The sequence below is a fragment of the Globicephala melas genome, chromosome 5, assembly GCF_963455315.2.
Source record: "Globicephala melas chromosome 5, mGloMel1.2, whole genome shotgun sequence".
In the NCBI taxonomy this organism is placed as follows: domain Eukaryota; kingdom Metazoa; phylum Chordata; class Mammalia; order Artiodactyla; family Delphinidae; genus Globicephala; species Globicephala melas.
Genome location: NC_083318.1, coordinates 30,799,966 through 30,821,604, shown reverse-complemented (window position 1 = coordinate 30,821,604; position 21,639 = coordinate 30,799,966). Strand labels below are relative to the sequence as shown.

At 35.9% G+C, this 21,639-nt stretch overlaps 1 protein-coding gene across 2 annotated transcripts in view; it reads right to left on the bottom strand.

The window, feature by feature from the left end:
• COL25A1 (collagen type XXV alpha 1 chain) overlaps nt 1–21,639 on the bottom strand; it is a 458,442-nt gene that overhangs the window by 57,953 nt on the left and 378,850 nt on the right. For both annotated transcript variants that reach the window (XM_070045559.1, XM_070045558.1), the window contains 5 exons: nt 21,058–21,084; nt 18,388–18,432; nt 11,065–11,097; nt 10,601–10,636; nt 5,825–5,869 (listed from right to left, as the gene is read on the bottom strand). In XM_070045559.1, coding sequence (XP_069901660.1) covers nt 5,825–5,869; nt 10,601–10,636; nt 11,065–11,097; nt 18,388–18,432; nt 21,058–21,084 — 186 coding nt within the window. The remainder of the gene's footprint in view (nt 1–5,824; nt 5,870–10,600; nt 10,637–11,064; nt 11,098–18,387; nt 18,433–21,057; nt 21,085–21,639) is intronic.

Genomic DNA, 21,639 nt, shown 5'->3' with positions numbered 1-21,639 from the left:
AAGATATTATTTTTTTAACCTGTCTAAAAAACCTCTAATATACCAGTGTAAATCAAGTCATGCTTTCCATGATATTTATTACCCCGAGCAGATCCAATTTTCATTGCCCAAAAAATAGTACAACGGGGCTTGAAAAATATGTGCTGACTTGCCTGGGTGCTAAAAGCATCACCAATAATTTTGATTAATGTATCTTGACACTGAATGCATTAACCATACAATATTCTTCTTGCTGAAGGGCTAATTAGAATTCAAGTCAGCATGATACCTACTTTTGAGGATTACAGCAAGAACATTTGTTGTAATAAGAACCTTCAGGCAGCCAGTTTTGGTAATGATTGATTTGTAAAATTATTGAGGGGGAAAAAAAGGATGAGAAAGTAGAGTCTGTCCCCCAAACACTTATTCCCCTGAAGGATCACATTTGAGCATAAATTAAAACATCTTGGTGGCTATGATGAAAATGAACTACAACAGCAAGTTTATTTAAAATCCAGAAAACATAAGTTTCTGGTTTTTTTTTTTAAACAGGATTACATCACGAAAGTACAATTGGTGTATTTAGTCAAGGTTTCGTTATGGCTGCTAAAAAATCTCTGATTTCTGGTTGTATGAGTTTCCTAATTGGACTCTTAAACTATTCAACTGCTCAGACGCACTTTGTGCAAGCAGGAAGTAATTATAAGTAACAATAACACACTGCTATCCTTTTAACCAGTATTCTTTTTCTTTTTTCTTTTACAGATTCATTTCACATCCTATGTCACTTCCAAAAACTTTCTTCTGTTATTTTAAAAATGTGACTTGATGTTTCTAAGGAAGAAACCTCATCTCCAGTGTATTTAGAAGATAAGTTTCTATAGATGACTGGGCACTATACTTAATCCTAAGAATGACAAAATAATGTTTCTGCCACCTGTAAAAGTTAGTGCTTATATGATCTAGTGTCAAGGATGATTTTATATAACGAAGTGTAAACAGTTAGTTACTGTCTCCTGATCCTCAGGTTCTTGATCTGAATCTCAAATGGTCACTAATGTGGAAGCCAGAACAAAAATATCAAGCTTTGAGGGAAAATATTGTAAAAATTTCTTTGCCACCTAAATGATTTGTTTTTCTGATTTGATGTAATTTTCACTGTATTATGTCTCCCTATTGTACTCGTTTTAATGTATCAGGTACATTTTTCCCAATTTACTTTCTAAATATGATGAGATACACTGGTAGTCAACACTGAAAGGAGAAAAACAAGCATTGAAAATTCATATTTGTAAAAAATGTCTTGGGCTGGGCAACACGATGAATGGGGCCTAGAGATTTCCATTATTACATGTCAAGCTTTCCTTTTGCTTTTCCTGTGAAGAGTGTCGGGAAGGAGAACTAAGACAGTATCATGTCTTATGCGCAGAACACTGTGTTTCCTCATCCTTTATCCCTGGAATACATTGGGTTATAGGAAAAGGGGAATAGTGTGATGTCATGTTTCAAGAGAAAATATGTTATCTTACTGCTTTTAAAGGTAACATTCAACCATCACCGCAAAGGAGTTTTCAGAATTTAGATCTATGAACCTGGAGGGTGTAAATGGCTTTATGATCTCTAGGTTGAAATGACTCACAGGAGGAAAGACTCTATAAAACAGGTGCATAAACAATGTTTCCAACATTCTGAGCTGCTCCAAGAGAAAGAAATAACAATAGCTAAAATTTATATAGCGTTTACTATATGTTTGGCAATATTTTAGGAGCTGCATGTATATTAATTCATTTAATCCTCACAACAACCCTCTGAGTTATGTATAATAATAATTCCCATTTGATAAGGAAACCCAGCATAGAGAGATTATGTAACTTGCCCAGTATCATGATATAGCTTCATAAACTGGTAAGGGGTAGAACCGGGATCTACACACTGGTGGTCTGGTCCTAAAGATCACTGCTCTTCATGACTTAATTACTAGGGTGATGTAACCATGAAAGGGGTAAGCAATTTTCAACATGTATGGAAAGAAAAACATGTTTAAAACTAGGAACTTTGAATCTCACCCTTTTATGTGATATTGGAAAAGCTAGTCACAATAAAGTGTTACCCATGAAACATATATTTAAAGGCTTGTTAATCAAAAAACTTTTCTGAGCTCAATCCTTATTCCAGAAGACCAATGTTTGCATGGCACACTGTGCAATGTACAACGTACAATAATTTAATCTTCCCAGCTGAACATCTTAACACTATATGAACCATGGATGCATGAAATAGGAATTCCAAATGTCTTCCACATGGTCAGAGCACTTTCCAATACTTGTTCGGGAAGCTTAAGAGTAGTTTGAAATTAAGTGATGCCTCTTCTTAGTGACTTTTATGTATGCCGAAGGTATTAGTACTTATCTCTGAGTGGGACCCTGAGGTGATAGATAGATGAGTCTGCTGTCTGTATTTAGGCACTTTGCTCATTTCCTGAGAGCAGTGTGGAAGGCATGTGGATGCTCATTAAGCTTCCAACCGTTCCCCGAGAGCAACAGGTGGCAAATCAAAGCTTCCCTGGTATGTCATGGCTGGTTTCCTCAACATCTTGGAAATAACGGATGGCATGTGCACGCTGTCTGTAGTACCAGCAGATAAGGAGGTGGACAGCAAGGAAGTATCTCCAAAGCATAAACACACACACAGGTCTAGGAAAGTTATGACTAATGCTCTTGCTACCACACATTCTAAATCCATATATGGTGGTTTCATCTTTTAAATATTATTACTCATTCAAACTATGAAATCAAGGTTAACTGTCCTGTGGTTAACTACCTAACAGAAGCAAGGTATATTAAAGGAGTAAAGAATACCCCAAGTTAATGAAGCTATATCATAAATTTATAAACTTTTAACTGTACATTTAAAAATATCCAATAACTACTCATGACTATGACGTGTTTTTAAATTGCCTCCTTTACAAAATTACTCAATTACACTGAGCACCTACGACATTATAGGGCAAGCATATCACTTACATTCTGGACGAGAGAGAGAAGACAGAGCTTATTAATCCACAAATAGAATCTGTGATTTAAACTGAATACTGGTAGTTACCCAACAACACTCGATAATTACATAGAAACGTATCTCTAGTTAATGATAGAAAGATTTTTGTCAGTTGATGGCTTTTTCTCACCATAGTCACTAGTCAGGTTAGAAAAACAAAGGAAATTTTGTCAAGATCTTATAGCTGATCTTATCAGCTATAAGATCTTGACAAAATTTGTCTGGCAACATCCCATGACCCTAGAAATAAAAACGTTTACTGGAGGTGGCAAATCACCAACATCTTTCCCAATTTGAAAAAGTTCAAAACCTTCAAACTGGTCCACCGAGGACTAGGGAAATGAGCTGGGGTATTTTTCACAGTGAAGGACATAAATGAAAGGTAATGAGAACAAATAGTAGTAATTGTAATTGTTTTGTTTGTTTGTTTTGGAGGGAAAAACCCCAATACCTTCCCCCTTATATACTCTCTCTCAACAAGAAAGCTCACCCTCAGGAGAAGGGACAACTGGATTTCTACACAGCACTGAGATTCCTGCCTCAGGATCTGGTGCTGGCAGCACAGCCCAGCTAACCTACAAGCAAGCGCTGCAGGAAACCCTGCCCCAGTCCTTCCAAAATGCCCCTCCTTTTAAATGCCTCCCCCCTTACTTATAATGTTACCGGCTTCTTTAACTTAGTGCTGAATTTAGTGTTCTTAAATTTGTTTTAAAAATCTGTGATTTTCCAAATATCAGTAAAAAGCTTTTTTTAATGTGTGGGATTATTAAGGAACTAATAAATAAATTAGTTATTGCCATAAATGCCATAAATTAACTGCCATAAATTAACATTGTGCCATAAATTAACTCTGCAGTATGAAATCACATATAATTTATTAAGTTATTTTTGCTAAATATCAAATGATAAGGAAATGACTTTGACTCTTTAGTGAACTGTTGTCATGGAGTGTACTTTTCAGTGAAGAAGTCAAAGACTAAAAATATATTAAAAGGACATATCTGGACATCTGTGATACTAATCTGGAAACATCAAACAAAAAGCAGAACCAAAATTTCTGAGTGCCAACCTGGAATTCATAGCTTTCATGGCTGTTGATTATAACAAATATACTCATAAAATGTTACATATGATACCATATGATGTCTGGGAACTCAGTAATTTAATATATTAATTCTAAAATCATATTATTCATGTAACACATTTCAAACACAATCTTCATAAAGCAGCATATACAGCCCTCTTACTGAAATGAGGAATATTAATTTTAGAATCATCTAATGTACTCTAGAGATTACTTCAAAATTCTATAAGATGAGAACAATGTAAAGGAAAATCTACTTGCATTATGTTATTTTATCAAACAGTTCTAGAATTAAAAGAAAAAACTTTAAAATAAGAAGCTGATTTTAAGGGAGCACTACAGCTAAGACACTAGAACTTTTAAGCCTTGACAGTTGCCATGTAAAAAATTTTAAACAACTAAAAAAAATGTTTGTTAATATTTTTAGACAATTTAAAAACATGTAAAACAATGTTTTCAAGCTAAGCTTTAAGCAGTTATTTCAAAAGACATACAAATTTTATGGGAATAGTATGTAGGTCAATAAAGCTTAGTAATATTTATACTTTGCAGTGAGAATTATTAACAGGAAGTAGAAGCACAAAACACATTGGAAGGACTTCCCTGGTGGCGCAGTGGTTGGGAATCCACCTGCCAATGCAGGGGACACAGGTTCGAGCTCTAGTCTGGGAAGATCCCACATGCCGCAGAGCAACTGCGCCCGTGCACCACAACTACTGAGCCTAAGCTCTAGAGCCCGCAAGCCACAACTACTGAGCCCATGTGCCACAAATACTGAAGCCTGCGTGCCTAGAGCCTGTGCTCCACAACAAGAGAAGCCACTGCAGTGAGAAGCCTGCACACCGCAACGAAGAGTAGCCTCTGCTCTCCGCAACTAGAGAAAGCCTGCACACAGCAACGAAGATGCAACACAGCCACAAATAAATAAATTAATTTTAAAAAAAAAACTTTGCCAAGATTATTATAATGGGTGAATCACAAAAACAGCTGCCTGGATATTAGATTTAAGGGGATGTTAAGATTTTAATTCTGGTCAAAATCTGATAGGATCTTAAGAGTAAAATTTAAATGTGAAGGGAGACATTGTAGACTTTAAAGAATTCCTATGACTTCAAATGAAATGACTTTTACATTTATTTAAGGGGCATAGTAGGTTATATAGTGGAATATACAGTCCAGATAGCCATGGCAAACTTTAGAAATACCCATGCTTCATTTTTTTTTTATTGAAGTTTAGTTGATTTACAATGTTGTGTTAGTTTCAGGTGTACAGCAGAGTGATTCAGTTTCATATATATATATATATTTATGTATATATTATACATATACATGTGTATATATATATATATTCTTTTTCAGATTCTTTTCCATTATAGCTTATTACAGGATATTGAGTATAGTTCCCTGTGCTATACAGTAGGACCTTGTTGATTATCTATTTTATATGTAGTAGTGTGTATCTGTTAGTCTCAAACTCCTAATCTATCCTTTCCCCCCCTTTCCCCGTTGGTAACCTTAAGTTTGTTTTCTATGCCTGTAAGTCTATTTCTGTTACCTGTGCTTCATTTTTAATTAAAAAATTTAATTGGTTGAAATGGCTGGTGAGTATTTAAAGAACAGCACTATATTTTTAGCTTCCACTTTTTCATTTTTGTGACTCTCACAATTACATTTCTACGAAGCCAAGACTGTCAGTGCAGTATTTACCTTTATCCCCGGAAGTCCAGGAAGCCCAGGAAGCCCTGGTTCACCCTACATAGGAAAATCACACAGCATTATAGAACAGTATTCACTCAGGCACAGTATCTGAGAAAAACATGGCAAATGCTCCAGCTGAATTCGTGCTGTATGTATATATATATGTCTAATATATATACTGTCTAGTTTCAAGATATTTGGTGAGATTATACAGTTCAGTCAACTCTTGATTCAGGGATTCGTTGACCATTTTGCAGATTTTTTAGGATTTTCCCTGTTGCTGCCAGTTCACTGCTCATTGTCATCACTACCAGAAGGTGAGAAAGAGAAATAAAAGGAAAAGGAATTCCTGTGTTTTATTACTCCCTGGTCAATGATTTGTTGAGGAGGCTGAATCTATCTGCTGAAATGAGGATTACGTGCATTTAAATAATGCATCCTATTCCAAGGCTCTCTTACCTCAGATAATCAAGAGTTGGCTGTATGAACAGATGGTCATATCAAAACAATATACATTAAAAGTCTCATTCACCTAAAAGTATAACAAGGTTTCTTTTCCATTCCTGAATGATGAGAAGATAAACGCATGGTTAAGATTATACTTAACTCCAGCCCGTATATCAGACAATTGTTGAGTCTGGGTAACCCTGCTTAGCAATGGAGGGCTAATGGTACCATGCCGCTGCTTCTGAATACAGGTTTGAGATTAAGTGGTACATTTTGGGTGAGCACACTGGAGTCAAGCTAAATCTTCTCATTTTCACATAATTGTTTACATTACTTTAAGCACAAAGTATAGTGACAAGAAGTTATATTGCTTAGAAAATCTCCTGAATTCCACTAAAGAAGCATAAAGGAATTGCTAGAGAAAATGCAAGTCCATCCTGTGTTGGACTGAGGTGACTAAATATTGTGGAAAATAACATTTGAAGGTAAAAGTGTCACATCATTTCATGATGGCGAGTCAGTGTTATGACAACTATACCAAAAGAGACAGAAGCATCAAACTAAAGATAAAAGTGGTAGAAGGCACTACTTTCATCTAAATGCTTGAACAGCCCTTATTCCAAGGAAAATCTGCTAAGAACAACCAGACGTTTCATCTTTAATATTATTACTTTCAAATTATGGAGGGCTATAATTTGCTCTGGTATTATCACAAAATGACTTCAGATACTGTTTCTATTAAGCTGTATGGTTAGACATAGAAAGGAAAATGACTTTCCTGATGGTTTAGGTCAAAGGTGCTTCAGGAATGCAAAAGAAAAGCTATTCTTTCTGAAACTACCTGAGTGAAAGTTTGCATTGTGAACAAAAAGACTAAGATGAGATTAAGCCAGAGAAGAAAGAATGATTGTTAAGAATTTGATATTTCATTCAAAGAAACTTGTCCAAGTAGAGTAAACTTTACATAGATACAACATTATACATTTGATTTTCTTTTTCTCCCCCCCATTTCCCTTTAATCAATAACTTTAGGAAGCTCTAGTAAAAAGAGCTTATCCATATTTCAGTGAAGATTCTCTTTTACTAAGAAAAAAGTATAAGGCCCTTGAAAACACAGTAAGTTGCAGTAGAATATACAACCAATAAAAGTAAACATATTGGTGACATATTGATAGTTTTGTATTGTTTCAGAAAAGCCCCCAAAACTCAAGACATCCTATTTAAGACATGTGTGGAAACATATAGGTTGTAACACTGTTTCCTCAAAGGAGTTTTTACTAGACCCTTCCCTCAAGGGGAAGGGTCAAATTAAAAGGATCTGATGACTACTTTAAAGTAAGATATTTATATACACATGCATACATAGACACATTCATGTTTCTCACAATGAGAAAGATGTATAAAACATTATGGATTATTTTATAACATAGATTGGATACTTACAGAGAGTTTGAGCACTTAGCTCTTCCCTATATCATATGCACATATATGTAAGTATATAGGTTATAAATGTACTTTTTAATGAACAAACCTTTCAGGAATTCATATTTCATACTCTTGGATTTTGACCTTTCCAAATTTATGTTTACTTAAAAGTTGACAAAATGAAGGATTATAAAACATTTAATGTTACCCTTTGTGCAACATCTCAGCATTTTTAGGAAGATATTTCTTCCTATATAAATTCTCTGTCCTTATACCATGAATGTTTATCTTTTAATTAAGAGACAGTTTTCAGTTAATTTCTCCATTCTTGCCTATTTCTTGACTCAGAGCTTCTCTGAGCTGAGTTCTTGGTCACGCACAGCCCAAGTTCAGATCTAGGTCATAATTAAGAATCGGTTTGTTATTCCATTCAAAGACTTCTTGCCCAAGTAGATTACACTTTACACTGATACGTTATGCTTCTGGTTTTCTTTTTTCTTTACCTTTCACTCTTTATTCTCCATTATCGGAGACCCTTGTCTACTGTTAAAAGTCAGTTCTCTGCTTTCACCCCATGTCCCTGTGACAGTGCCTTGTGTTTCTAGATACAGTTCAACTGTGCCAGTCCCTTACAATGGGCAAAAATGTATTTTTACCCCATTAAAACTAAAAACTATATTTTAAAAAGATGTGGAGAAGTTAGGAAGGCAGCTATGCTCACCACTATACCACCAATGCCATTGAATGTGAAGTTAGGAAGGAAAAAGTTATGTGATGAAACACACACTCACTTTACAAACATATATACCCTAACTCACATATCAATCACACACTCTCCTGCTGAGTCTATAAAAGAAAAAAACTATAATTAAATCATTCCCTATTATGAATGTTACTCTAAATAACAAACTTTCATACCGCAAAATACCAGACAGTGGAGAGCTAATCAATGCACTTTAATTCTAGCAGGATATCCTCTACTTTTCTCGGAATGTCCCTAATGCAGGAGCTTAAGTACCCACGAACCCACAACAAAGTTCTGCAATGGTGAGAAAAATGTCGTGGAAGATTCCTTGAATGGATTCTGCACTCAGTTCTGTTTGTCATTTTCCAATCTAAGCAACCAGCAAGAATGGAAACACTCTACTTTTAAATCAGTGTTGGGGTAAGTATTGCCAAATCCAGATATTAGACAAGGAAGTCATAAATATTGTGGGAAAGTGAGATTGCGTCAACGGGTAGGATCTGGCCTAAATATTAATGAAAAAGATACTGTTCTTTTCAGGGCACATTTTCATTCAGATGGGTCGTAATATTCATACACATATTCATTCAGGCACGTATTTGTTCAGGTAGAATCCACTTCTCTCAATATAATTTAAAACAGGTTTTTAATGAAATACAAAGAAAAGCCAATGTTTCCATATGTAAACCTATAAACTTCCAGAAATGAATCTAAAATGTATTTTTAAATAATCATGATAAAGCAATATTTTATTAACCAATCGTCTTCCACTCTGAAAACAGTGGAACCTATATGAAATTATAGCAGACTTGTTTTGTTTTTTAAAAAGACATAACAGTTTTGCAGACAATTCTTTTAACTTATCACAGTTTTGGAGAGCAGTTTAAATTTAGCTTTTAATTTTTAAAGACTGAGGGACTTAAAATGAGATCATCTGAGAAAATTAGATGCTCTTCCAAACCAAAGCAGACCATGGATCTCTGTGATATCACTAACTTCCAATTTCTTACATAAAGAATCATTAGGAAATCTTAGGCACTGAAGAGCAAAATTTGCAGAGCTATGCTGGGCTCTTTGGAAAAGTCTCAACTTTACCTGAAATTGGGTCTAATGAATCATTACTCTTAGATTCTTAATTTCAAGAAAATCTATTTTTCAATTAGGGAAATGTTAAAAGAATGTGAAAGACCTTCTCAAAAAACACTTTAATCTGAAGTGTTTAAACAAAGCAGTGATCCTCTCAATAACTTCAAGAATGTGGGAATATATTTTTATGTTATGTTCTAAGGTTCCACACTACTACAATGGAATTTATTCTGTCTTTCTCTTTATACTAATGAGGTATATTCTATGTTTCTATTCATATTATTTTTTCTATAACATTAACTGCTGCTAGGCAAAGGCAGGGTCATGATCTCAGAGATTTATCATAATGTGGAATTCACGTTTACTTGTTAGCCACATCTGTTATCTAAAAATCTAAAATCTGCACTGTGCATTGATATCCAGATGCTCAGACGATAAACTACAAACAGTCGTTTCCTGCTTCAGACTCAAATGAGAATAAACATATTCATTGCATGTCCTCTAATTTATCACTGAAGTGAAGCACAAATGATAAAAAAAATTAACGTTAGATTGGTTAAAGTGGTTTGGTTACTGTCTCCAATTAAAATTTAGTTCATGAACAAACCTCTTTTACAACATAACATTCACTGCTTAGGTAGATATTATTCACATAAAAAAATTATCAGCAGGGAAGTATTTGACATGAGAGGAAAGGAATATAATTTTAAAAGAACTGTCCATTATGCCCTATTGAGACAGTTTAGTAAATATTCATTTCTTCTCATAAAAGATAGAAACATGCAGAGTATCTTTAAACATGCAAGATAGGTTGTTGGCATTCCAACCCAGCAGATCTTTGTTAGTCTCAAGCAGCTCAGTATATGCTGACTTTATCCTTTTACACGTCCAGATTATGTTTGTACCTTTACTATGGTCAGCATCAACCCTTTTAAAATGAAAAACACTCAAAAACACTCTGCGTGTAAGGCATGAAAACGGCATCATTTTCAGTAATTGTTCTCATATTACACAGTGATAGCAAACACAGTCAAATGGTGACTATAAGACAGCAGAAAGAACACACCAGAATAGGGATTTACCTTTTGCCCTGGACGACCAGATTCTCCGGGCTCTCCCTGGCCAAAGAAAATCAAAGATGAAAAGGGCAGTCTTATAAGAATTTTCCAAAAGCCTTAGGCCCTTGGACACTTTCAGCCTCCCCGATGACACATGCATTTCATTCACTTTATTCTGTTGTTCTACATCCTACCAGACATATGAACTTTTTTTTTTTTTTTGCTGTAAATATACCTAAAGCTCACATACAAATCCACATTTCCATAAAAACTAATCAGAAAGGGAAGAAAAGGCAAGACCTCTTGTTTAAGCCTTTATCAGAGATTTCTAGCAGATACTCCGTGTTGTGTCTAGAAGCTGATTATTGCAGTAATATAGGAACAGAGTTAGAACCATCAAAGTTGGTAAAAGGGAAGGGGAAACAAGAGACTTATAAAAGTCAAAGCTGTAACTCCTGGGGTACAAACACTTGCAAGGCTATAGTTACCTTAATTCCTGCAGCGGATGATCCAGGGTCACCCTAAAATGAAACCCATGAGAGATTATTCTACAAGTGATGGGAATAGGAAACACACAAACACATAGAGAGCTGTTATCTACAGAAGCGCCTAAGGAAATCCCATGACTAATGGGCTGAACTATGCTCCCTAAGATTTTGTATCAATATGGCTAAGATGTCAGTAATTTCCAAGATAAACAATATACTTTCTAAAAATAAAACTTTGCAAAATACATAAGGACTACATTCCTTGAAATAAATATAAATATGGATCTCTTCCCTTGATACAGTGCTAAAATTGTATTCTAAAGCAATATATTAGTGGATCTGGAATTTCAGTTTTCTCTATTTCAGGAATTTATTAATGTCACTGGCTATCATTTACTAGGAGTTCCCTGACCCTTTCAGTCTTCAGAAAGTCAGGGTTCAACAGATGAAGTCAAAGGGTTAATGGTGTTGAGTTGGAAAAAGCCATGCCGCCGGTCAGTTTGTTTTCCTCATGAAGCACCGTCACCGTTATGACCAGCACGTTTTTTTCTAGCTCTACACTTATTTCATTGTAAGGCAGTCACCAGAAAGTTACAGGATGATGGATGACTTGTGGGTGACAGGGACACAAGGAAGATCTAAGAGAAAATCCTGAGACAGAATCTGGTTTTCTGAAAGGCATTGTATTCCATCCGGATTTCACCGAGTGTGACTACATTCTTAAGGCAAATGTGCTCTAAATACACAGGTGGCTGCTTATTTCTGATACGAGGCCAGACAAGGGCCTAGATTTTCCAGTTCCTTCTAGTCCTCTGTCCCATAAACATGCTACAAGGAAAATAAAAGGGAGAAAACGTAGTCATTTGAGAAAACAGAAACAGTCACAAGGAGGACAGCACATACTGAGGTTTCCTCAGCTGTCCTATCTGTGCAAGGGCTCACAGAGCTCTAGGAGTCTGCTTCCTCGTTCTAGGTTTAGAGAGCTGCTCATCAATCTCATTTAGAGATGGAGATACACCTCAGGCCTCTACACATGAGGTACTTGCCCCTCTCCCTCAGTTTCTCTCTCTTCTCCCCACAGCTGGCAGTTCTCTTTGTTCAGGTCTTAAGTGGCTTTGCCTCAACCCCTCACTGAACAACCTAGACACATGCCCCTCACATCCACGTCTCACTCTGCAGCATCTGTTCAAGTCCTGCAAGCTCACTGCATATGGATTATGTATATATGTTTTCTGCCTATTCTTTTCTTGTCCCTCCATTAGATGATCAGCCACCTGTGGGCAGGTTCAGGGTCTATTTTTATTCAGTGTCTGAATAAAATATGCTGGATACGTATATGGTGAATAAATGAACAAATCTCAGAAAGAATATTTTCAGCAAGCAGTCAAGAATCAAAAAAAAAAAAAAAAAACCTTTGGGAAGAAAAACAAAGCTTAAGAAGGAGGAGGAAATAATAAATTAACTCATTTGAGGAAACATACGAGTTTCTTTGACATCTGTAATGGCTACTACTCAAGGAAAAATTAAAACGTGACAAAACATAGAGAACAGGATACCAAATACTGTCTTATTGTAAAATGATACTGGTTTCTTTTCCCCATCACTAATAATCAATTGAGTTCCGAGTGGGCAGCGAAATCAATGTGGCTAACAAAATAATACTTATTTCTGTTTCCACTAAATCAAGTCTGTCTGAAAGCCATCAACACCAATGAATCAGTATTTTGCACAATGAGACCTTTGTATTCATAAAAGCAATTTTGACTTTTCTAAGCCCCCTTTTTCATCTTATTTATACCTCACAAGACTCCCAAGAGATAGGGCAGATATTACTATTTTTACTCAATAGATGAGGAAATTGAAGCAACTTGAGCCTAAGTGAATTTTGGACTTCCTGAATTCTATTGCCATGTTCTTTTTATTGGAATAAGAAAAGAATTATTGGTTTATCTCATTCTGGCAACAGGGCACAATGGTTCTAGTAAACTTATAAATAAAAGGAAGTTGCTTGTATTAACTGTAGTTTAAACACTTTTTTTTCCAGTGTTTTAATGAAAAGTGACTGGATAATCCACTAACGAGAAAAAGGACTAGATTTAGTTCTCAGAGAAAGTGGATGGGAAGGAAAGGACAGTTTCCAGGAAGCCTGATTTATTTGTGGAAACTGGAGCAGTTTCATTTGATGGACAACTATGACTGATATATCAACTTTCTTTTCAAAAATTAGAACTGTGAAATCTCAAGGAATTTTTATAACTTTTAAGTGGCAAGGCAATTGCTGGAAGACATTCCTAAGTTAAACATTTTAAAGGATAATGCTGCAAGTAGTGAAAATAAAAGTCAGTGTTTATAATCCTCATTCCTCTAAAAGTGAAAATGAATACAGGATTAAAGTAGGAAAAAAAACCCCAACTGTGTCTCTCTAAGTATACCCTTAGCTTCACAAATCAGTTGGTTTGAAAATAAAAGTTTCCACAGGGTAAATCGTAAAGCAAAAAATACTTTGAGAAGATACTTGAGGTAAATGAATTTGACTTTGCTATTGACCATTCAAGTACAGAGTTTTTGGTTTTGGCTGTGATTATTTTCAAGCACAACATTTGGTATGTAATTATATGTATGTGTTACTAAAGTCTATGTGAAATAAAGTGAATGTGGTGATATTTCTATCAGTCATTAATTCATTCAATAAATATTTATTGAGCATCGATTATGTGCCAACCACGTTCTGGATGCAGGGATACCAGGAGCTAGGGCGATAAAGCGAACAATGCTGTTTCAAACCCTGCCCTTGTCCTGTGCTTATGATAGAGTCACCCTTCCGTATCCCTGGGTTCTGCATCTGCGGATTCACCCAACCTTGGACTAAAAATCTTTTGAGAAAAAAATTCCTGAAAATTCCAAAGAGCAAAACTTAAATTTCTGTGTGCCTGGCAACTGTTTACATAGTATTCGGTATCATAAGTAATCTAGAGAAGCTTTGTAGTACAGCTGACCCTTAAACAACACAGGCTTGAACTGCAAAGGTCCACTTATATGTGGATTTTTTTTCAACAGTAAATATTACAGTACCAGATGATCTGCAGTTGGTTGAATTCGGCGGATGGGGAACCATGATATGGAGAAAACAGGGATGTGAAGGAACCATGTATAAGGAGGGCCGTTTGTAAATTATACCCTGATTTCAACTGGCAGAGTCTCAGCACTCCTAAGCCCCGCATTATTTAAGGGTCAGTTGAATATGGGAGCATGCGCATAGGTTATATGCAAATACTAGCCCGTTTTATATAAGGGACAAGCTAGGATTTTGGTATTTGCAGGGATCCTGGAACCAATCTCCTGGAGATACCGAAGGACTACTGTAATCATTTGTATATATGTATATAGTATATATGTACACAAATATATGTATTCAAAAATATTATTGATTGAATGCATAAAAGCTACTTTCCTTTTCTTTCTTTCCACGTACAAAAAAGTCTGGGATAGGAAGAAATTGTCATGTTGGGAAATTTTGTGTCACCACAGAAGACATGATAAACAAGTGCATGGTACAGGAAAAAGTTCTACCATTCAACGAAAATAAGAAGCAGATGAAAGTAAAAAAAAAAAAAATTTTTTAAGGTTTTTCATTCAATAAATATTTATTATCTTCCTATTACATGCCAGGAAATTGGATTGGTGTTGGGAACAGAACAGTTTGGTAACTTACAGTTTTTTGTTTGTTTATTTGTTTGTTTTTTCTTTTCCAGTGAGCTGGATGCCCAATTAAACAAGGAATTACAATAAATTGTGATAAGGGTTATGAAAGGGATCATAGAGAGTGCTCTGGGAGCAAATAGAGGGTAATAGAGACAGTCCAGGGAGACTGAAAGGCTGCCCCAGGGAAATGACTTAATGAATCCAGGTCTCAGTAGACAGGAATAGGATGAGAACATGAGGACAGAGAAGAGTATTCTAAGCTAAGGGAAGCATCATATGTGCTAAATTGGAGAAGGCCCTAGGCCCAAAAGAAAAGCCTTCCTATGTGATCTTAAGAAAAGGCAATTTGGTGGGTGGCTCCAAATATGGGTGTCGCTTCTGAAAAGGCTCTGAGGATGCAAATCAAAGATGCTCTGCAGGTGTAAAGTAAGAAGGCAGGTTATTTATAGAAATGGAGATTGGGGGAGAAAAGAAAAATGAAGACACAGACAGGCAATACCAAGAAAGTGAAGCTTCCTGCTATATTGAAAACGGATAACCAACGAGGACCTACTGTAGAGCACAGGGAACTCTGTTCAATGTTATGTGGCAGCCTGGATGGGAGGGGAGTCTGGGGGAGAATGGATACATGTATAAGTATGGCTGAGTCACTTTGCTGTGTACCTGAAACTATCACAACATTGTTAATTGGTTATACTGCAATATAAAATAAAAAAGTTTTAAAAAAATGCTCAGGAAAAAAAAAAGAAAGAATGTGAAATTTCTAAACGAACAGATAAGGTTGTGAATAATAGAGTGGCATGATGGAACCATTCAGTGGTCTGCACCAACACTTACTTTCAAGTGCTGGGATAATAGATAAGAAATGCATTTCTACATTAGTTGGTGGGATTAACACTCCAAAGAGCAGAACATAACCTTCCCGTAGTAACTCCACACATGATTAAAATCAGTCTTTGGCAGGTCATTCTTAATTCTAGAGTTCATCGTAGCTTCTGGCCACAGAGAAAACCCAGCCCAGAGGTTTTTACAGTCCCACAGCATTTCCAGATGACCAGTCTGGAAAGGCTTAGATTGCTTTACCATCCAAAAGCACCTAGTTGGATCACAAGGAAAAAAATCCTATTAAAGTGAATCGCCAATGACGTAATTTACTACATCAATGGCAGAAAAGAAGCATTTTTTTGATTTTACATCTCAAACTTGGTAAATGATGAATGGGTTTCACATACTGAACCCAAAGGCCATGAGAAGAGTGTTTCTAACATGCTGGAAACAAATTATGTGACAGAAGCAGGAAATGTTTAAAAAACACATCAAAAATTATATTCCAATTACAGCATTCTTGGGGATGAATGCTACAGGTCAGATTACGTATTATATGTTACAGATTCCTATTTACAATCCCCTGTTTAGACTCACTGAAAATTTATAGAAATGATTTCTGTTTTAACTGAAGCATTTCTCAAACTTAATTTCAGTTGACTAATAAAACTTTTTGATAAAAAAGAAAAATAACCAATCTGGTTGATTTCCATTTCCATGTGGTAAGAAAGCTAACATTTATTGAGAGTTTACTATGTGGGAGTCAGCATGGTAAATGATTTGTGTTAATATAAAAAATAAGAACCGTATTCCTTTGAGATGAATTCAGCTTTTACAAAGAAAAAAAAGTTGCTTTACTATTGCAATATTAAATTTTAAAAACGTGTGATTAAAGAAACTATTGGCCTACATTCAAAAATTAAGCTCTAAAAATACATATTCTAAAGATTAAAATTCTCTACATAAATCCACACAGGCGTAGCTCAGACTTGGCATAAATGGTTTTCACTTGGAGAAACTGCTCTCTGTTTAGAAGATTTCCTTTCTTTAAACAGAGGTTGGCAACTATGGCCCGAGGGCCAAATCCAGCTAGCCACCTGTTTTTGTGTGGCCCAAGAGCTAAGAGTGGTTTTCACATTTTTAACGGTTAACAAAATTATAAAAAGAATAATATTTCATGACATTTGAAAACCACATGAAATTAAAATTTCAGTGTCCAGAAATAAAGTTTTATTGGAATAGAGCCACTCTCATATGTATACATATTGTCTATGGCTGCTGTCATGCTACAATGACAGAGTTGAGTAGTTGTGACAGACGCCATATGGCCCACAAAACCTAAAATATTTATTTTCTGGCCCTTTACAGGAAAAGTTTGCTGACTCCTGCTTTTAAGCAAACACAACAAAGGTAAATAAAATATCTATGTTTATATACCTAGGGTTTTTAATTTTGACTTCAAGAAGTCATAGAGGTATATCACTGGTCCCATTAGTATTAAACATACTCATGTCATGGTGGATTGCAGCATGATACTTAAATCTGACAGATAAATAAAATGGGTTTACAGCAGTGGTTCTCAGTGAGGGATGATTTTGTTCCCCAGTGGACAATTGGCAACCTCTGGAGAGAGTGTTGGTTGTCACAACTCGGAGATGCTACTGGCATCCGCTGGGCAGAGGCCAGGAACGAGGCTAGACATCTGACATCTCCCTCAAGAAGGATTATCCAGCCCAAAATGTCAGTAGTGCAGAGGCTGAGAAACCCTGGTCTACAAGAAACTGAGAGTCCACTCTAATTTCTAGACTACCTCTTGAATACAAACACAGTTGCTACTCGGTGACATTCATTTATTCCTACCATTAATTTCTCCCTACCACCCATGCCATATTTATATTAATATTTATAAGAATGAGGAAGACAAATTTCTCTTTACTTTATGGGTATGTTTTTATGACTAACAACTGTCCATCTGTACCATAATAACTTTCAAAGTAGAGTATTCTTATTCTCAACTACAAGCCTAAATGAATCTTTCTTTGTTTCATCAATTAGCCTGATTTAAATTAAATCTGACTATTCCATTTTTAGTTTCTTAAAAGATCTTTTTCTTAATTCTTAACATATAGCACAAATGAAATAAAAATGTCCTTCCTATGTCAGAGATGTGTGTGAAGTAAGAATCCAAGCAAAAACTTCAATAGACTGAGGAAAAAAAGACAGGGGGTAGGAAGATGAACAAAAGACCACCGCAATATAAGTGCTAATAATGGTTTAAAGGCCAAAAAAGAAAAAAAAAAAAAAAGAGAGAATACAAAGGCTGACAAAATATCTGGATCTAGTAGATTTCAAGTTGAAGCAAATTTTCAAGGCTGCATGAGAGGCTCTAATCAACTGACTTTAGCTGATTATCAAACTCTTACATCCTCTCCGAATCCTCTGCAATCTTCTATCCTAAAATCGGGACAAATGGAATCACTTTAGGAACTCTATTTTTATATCTCTGTGTATAAAGGGAGTGTTCCATTTACACATAAATAGTGGTGTGTTTCTTTTTGTCTTGAAAGTCATATTACTAGAAACCCAATTACGCATTTTCTAGAATTTTTGACACAGCATTTTACTTTTAAAATATTTAAATTTGTAGCTAGGAGCTGGTGGAATAACCACCTTTTATACATTAAATATTTAAAAGTTTTCTAATTGTGTAGAATTATCTCTGATCTCCCATTTTCACGTACATGAAATAATATTCTTGCTCATACACATACTCTTTCATATTTCACAACACTGTACCTTTTCACCTGTATCACCTTTGGGGCCATTCTCTCCAGCATCTCCCTAGGAGGGGAAAAAAGCAATACATGTAAAATATATTGGTGACATTGAGCAAAGAGTACTTTTCATTATTTTAAGTTTCCTTTCATAGGCACTATATATTAAAATCTGTTGTAAATGTTCTACAGAGCTAATGTACTTTACTTGACCAGCTGCCTGATATCAACTAGTCCAAATAAATTTTATTACAATGAACATGGCTAAATAGTTTTAAACTACTCCACGATAATAACAGAAGGTAATTTCTCTGACTTCTAATAGCTTATTCTGGCCCTAATAGCCTATTCTGGCCACCTTAACTCTTTCTCTTTTCTCTGCTCAAAGAGTCACTCTAACAAAGGCTTTCTCCTGACTCCCTCAATATGCCGTGTGCCTTACCCTTTCTGTCTCCTTCCTTGTCCCACTCCTGCCACCTGGAGTCCTGCCTTCTCCTTTCCCTTCAATCTGTGAATTCTACGCATCTCAAATCTCCAGGCCCTCCAAGTGCATGACCCAGCCCTCAAAACTGCTGCACTGAGCATCGAGTTATCTGGGCCTAAGTGTTTTGCATTTGAGAAATAAATGTTTTATATCTTATTAGAAAATTTTTAAAAATTATAGTAAAATAAATTGGGGAGTTTATGCTTCCTTTGTTATTTTTGAGAGCTCCTATGCCTATTCCCTCACTGATATCTTTCTACCCACAAGCAGTGCTTTAGGAAAAAAGTCATTTGTTTATTATCCATGCTTTGCTTTCTTAAATTCTAAATTCTTTAAGTCTTATAGAATGCTCTAGTGGAAACATCATGAATTCTGGAGCCAGAGAGTTGGAGCCCAGGTCCAGGCCCTACTGGGCAAATGAAGTTCTCTTTACATCAAATTTCTCATGTGCAACGTAAGGGCAAGAATATTTTATGGGGTTATAAGAAATAAACAATTACTGTGTCTAAAGCAACTGGGACAGTATCTGACACATCATAAGTTGTTAATGATAATCATTAGCAATAACAATGCATTATTGTTCATACATGCCGTAAGCTGGAATACCCTTCTGTCCAGCTGCGTAAGAGGTCACTCTTCTATCATTTAAAATTTTCCGTAAAATAAGAGAGAAGCTACTGATGATGGTTTCCCTGGGAGAAGGAGGGGTGGCGAAGAAGGGAGAGTTTAACCTTTTCTCTTCACTTTCTTTTCTTGTTTCAAATAAGCATGAGGCTATCCTGCTCAGGCATTCTTTTATGGTGACGGGGACAGCACAGCAGCCTGGGAGCCTGAGCAGTTTTATCTGATGAGTCCCTGGAATGGTGCTGGCACTGCTCCTTTTCCCTCCTTAATTTCTACACAAAAGAGTCATCTGATGACTAATTCATTTCAGGTTAATTACCATGAACTGGTTGGAAGCCAAATAAATATACTGATCATAAGTTATGGGGGATCTTTGATAGGCAGCTCATTAGCACACTTTTAAAAATTGCTTGGAAATCCCTTTATTAAATAACAAAACAAACTTTCTTATTAGGAAAACTGGTTCAGAGTGGCCATGAAGTGAAGGGTTTGACTGAGTTGCCTCTCTGCTCTGCTCTCCTTCCATTTAAATAAATGTCTTTTTATTTTTGTTTTACAAGAATACAGTTGTAAAATACAGCTCAAAAATACAGTTATGTTCATGAAGCTTGCTGGATCTGTAGATGTACTTCTTTGGGGATTAGTGGTGATGATACTGATTTGTCAGAAAGATCGTATCACTTATGAAGGGCATTATGTGGTATCTTGGTAGTTGCCTGCAGAGATGGCATACTTCTCAAACACTGGTAAAGAACATAGCATGAGAACTCCCCCAAAGCAGTAAGGAAGGATGTTTGTCTAAGAGAAATTTAACATATGCACTCTGCTTCTCCTTTTGCTTCTCTTTTTGGGTTTTATGGGAATTCTTTTTGGGACAACTTTCAGTGTATTTGCTGTAGGGAAACATCTGTATCCCTTTAACCTACTGACCTAAGAAGTAGTAGAGAGAGAGACGGATGCTTAGAAAAGTACTGGAGTGGCATTAGCAAATAGGTAGAACAGAAATTTTGCAGGCCTAGGGATTTTTGAAAGTCATTTAAAAGCCTGACATAGAATGTTTAAATTTGCACCCTTCTCCTCCATTTCTTTAAATCTTTCTAACCCAAACTTCTATACATATATAAGAATTACACTATTTTCTCCTTCCACTAATTAGCAGTTTGCAAAAACAGTGGTCATTATATCTATCTACATCTATATAACTAAGCATACCTTGTCTTATTGTGCTTTGCTTTATTGTACTTCAAAGATACTACTGCATTCTTTACAGATTGAAGATTTGTGGCAACCAGCATCATTTTTCAATTAAGGCAGGCACGTTGTGTTTTAGACATAATGCTATTGAACACTTAACTGACTACAGTATAGCGTAAACGTAACTTTTATATGCACTGGGAAACTGAAAAATTCGTGTGATTCGTTTTATTGCAATATTCACTTTATTGCAGTGATCTGGAACGGAGCCTGCAATATCTCCAAGGTATGCTTGTATACCTGTATCTGTCTATCCAACCACACATAAATACAGTTCAGTTTGGTACCTCTCTGGGGAAAAAAAATAAAAATCAGCAGAATCATTCTCACCTTTTCTCCTCGTTCTCCAGGTTGTCCCTGGGCAAAAGAACAAAGATTGAGTGACATGTTAAATTATAAAACACCTAATCAATCAACACTAAACAAAATCAGATATTGAACATACTATTAATAGATAAATTATACATGACATTTTCTATTTTGGCAATATATAGTTGCTATATAAAAACAAAGGTTAAGACAAGTTTCCTGGAGCACTGAGTATGGATATCAATAGCAAATGTAATTTTAATTCTTTGCTTTCGAGGACTAAAGAAAGATATTTTAGATGACCAGCCAAAACCCGGCTTTTAGGGCACTAAGGAGAAAAATGTTGCGGCAATTCAACGTCTCAAGAGGCTCCTGAGATTATGACACTTTATTCTGCTCAAACTCAGACTCAGTACGGTGAGTTTATTTACTTACATCCTTCAATGAAATCTTCCATTCAAAGCAGGCCCTGGTGCACGGATTATTTCAGGGGTCAGAGTACCAGTGTAGTTCTCTAATCTGCCTTCCCCTGATGTGACTAAGGCCTGAACTTGGACCCCTTCACAATGTCATGAACTCTCTTCAATCTGTTGTGAACCACTA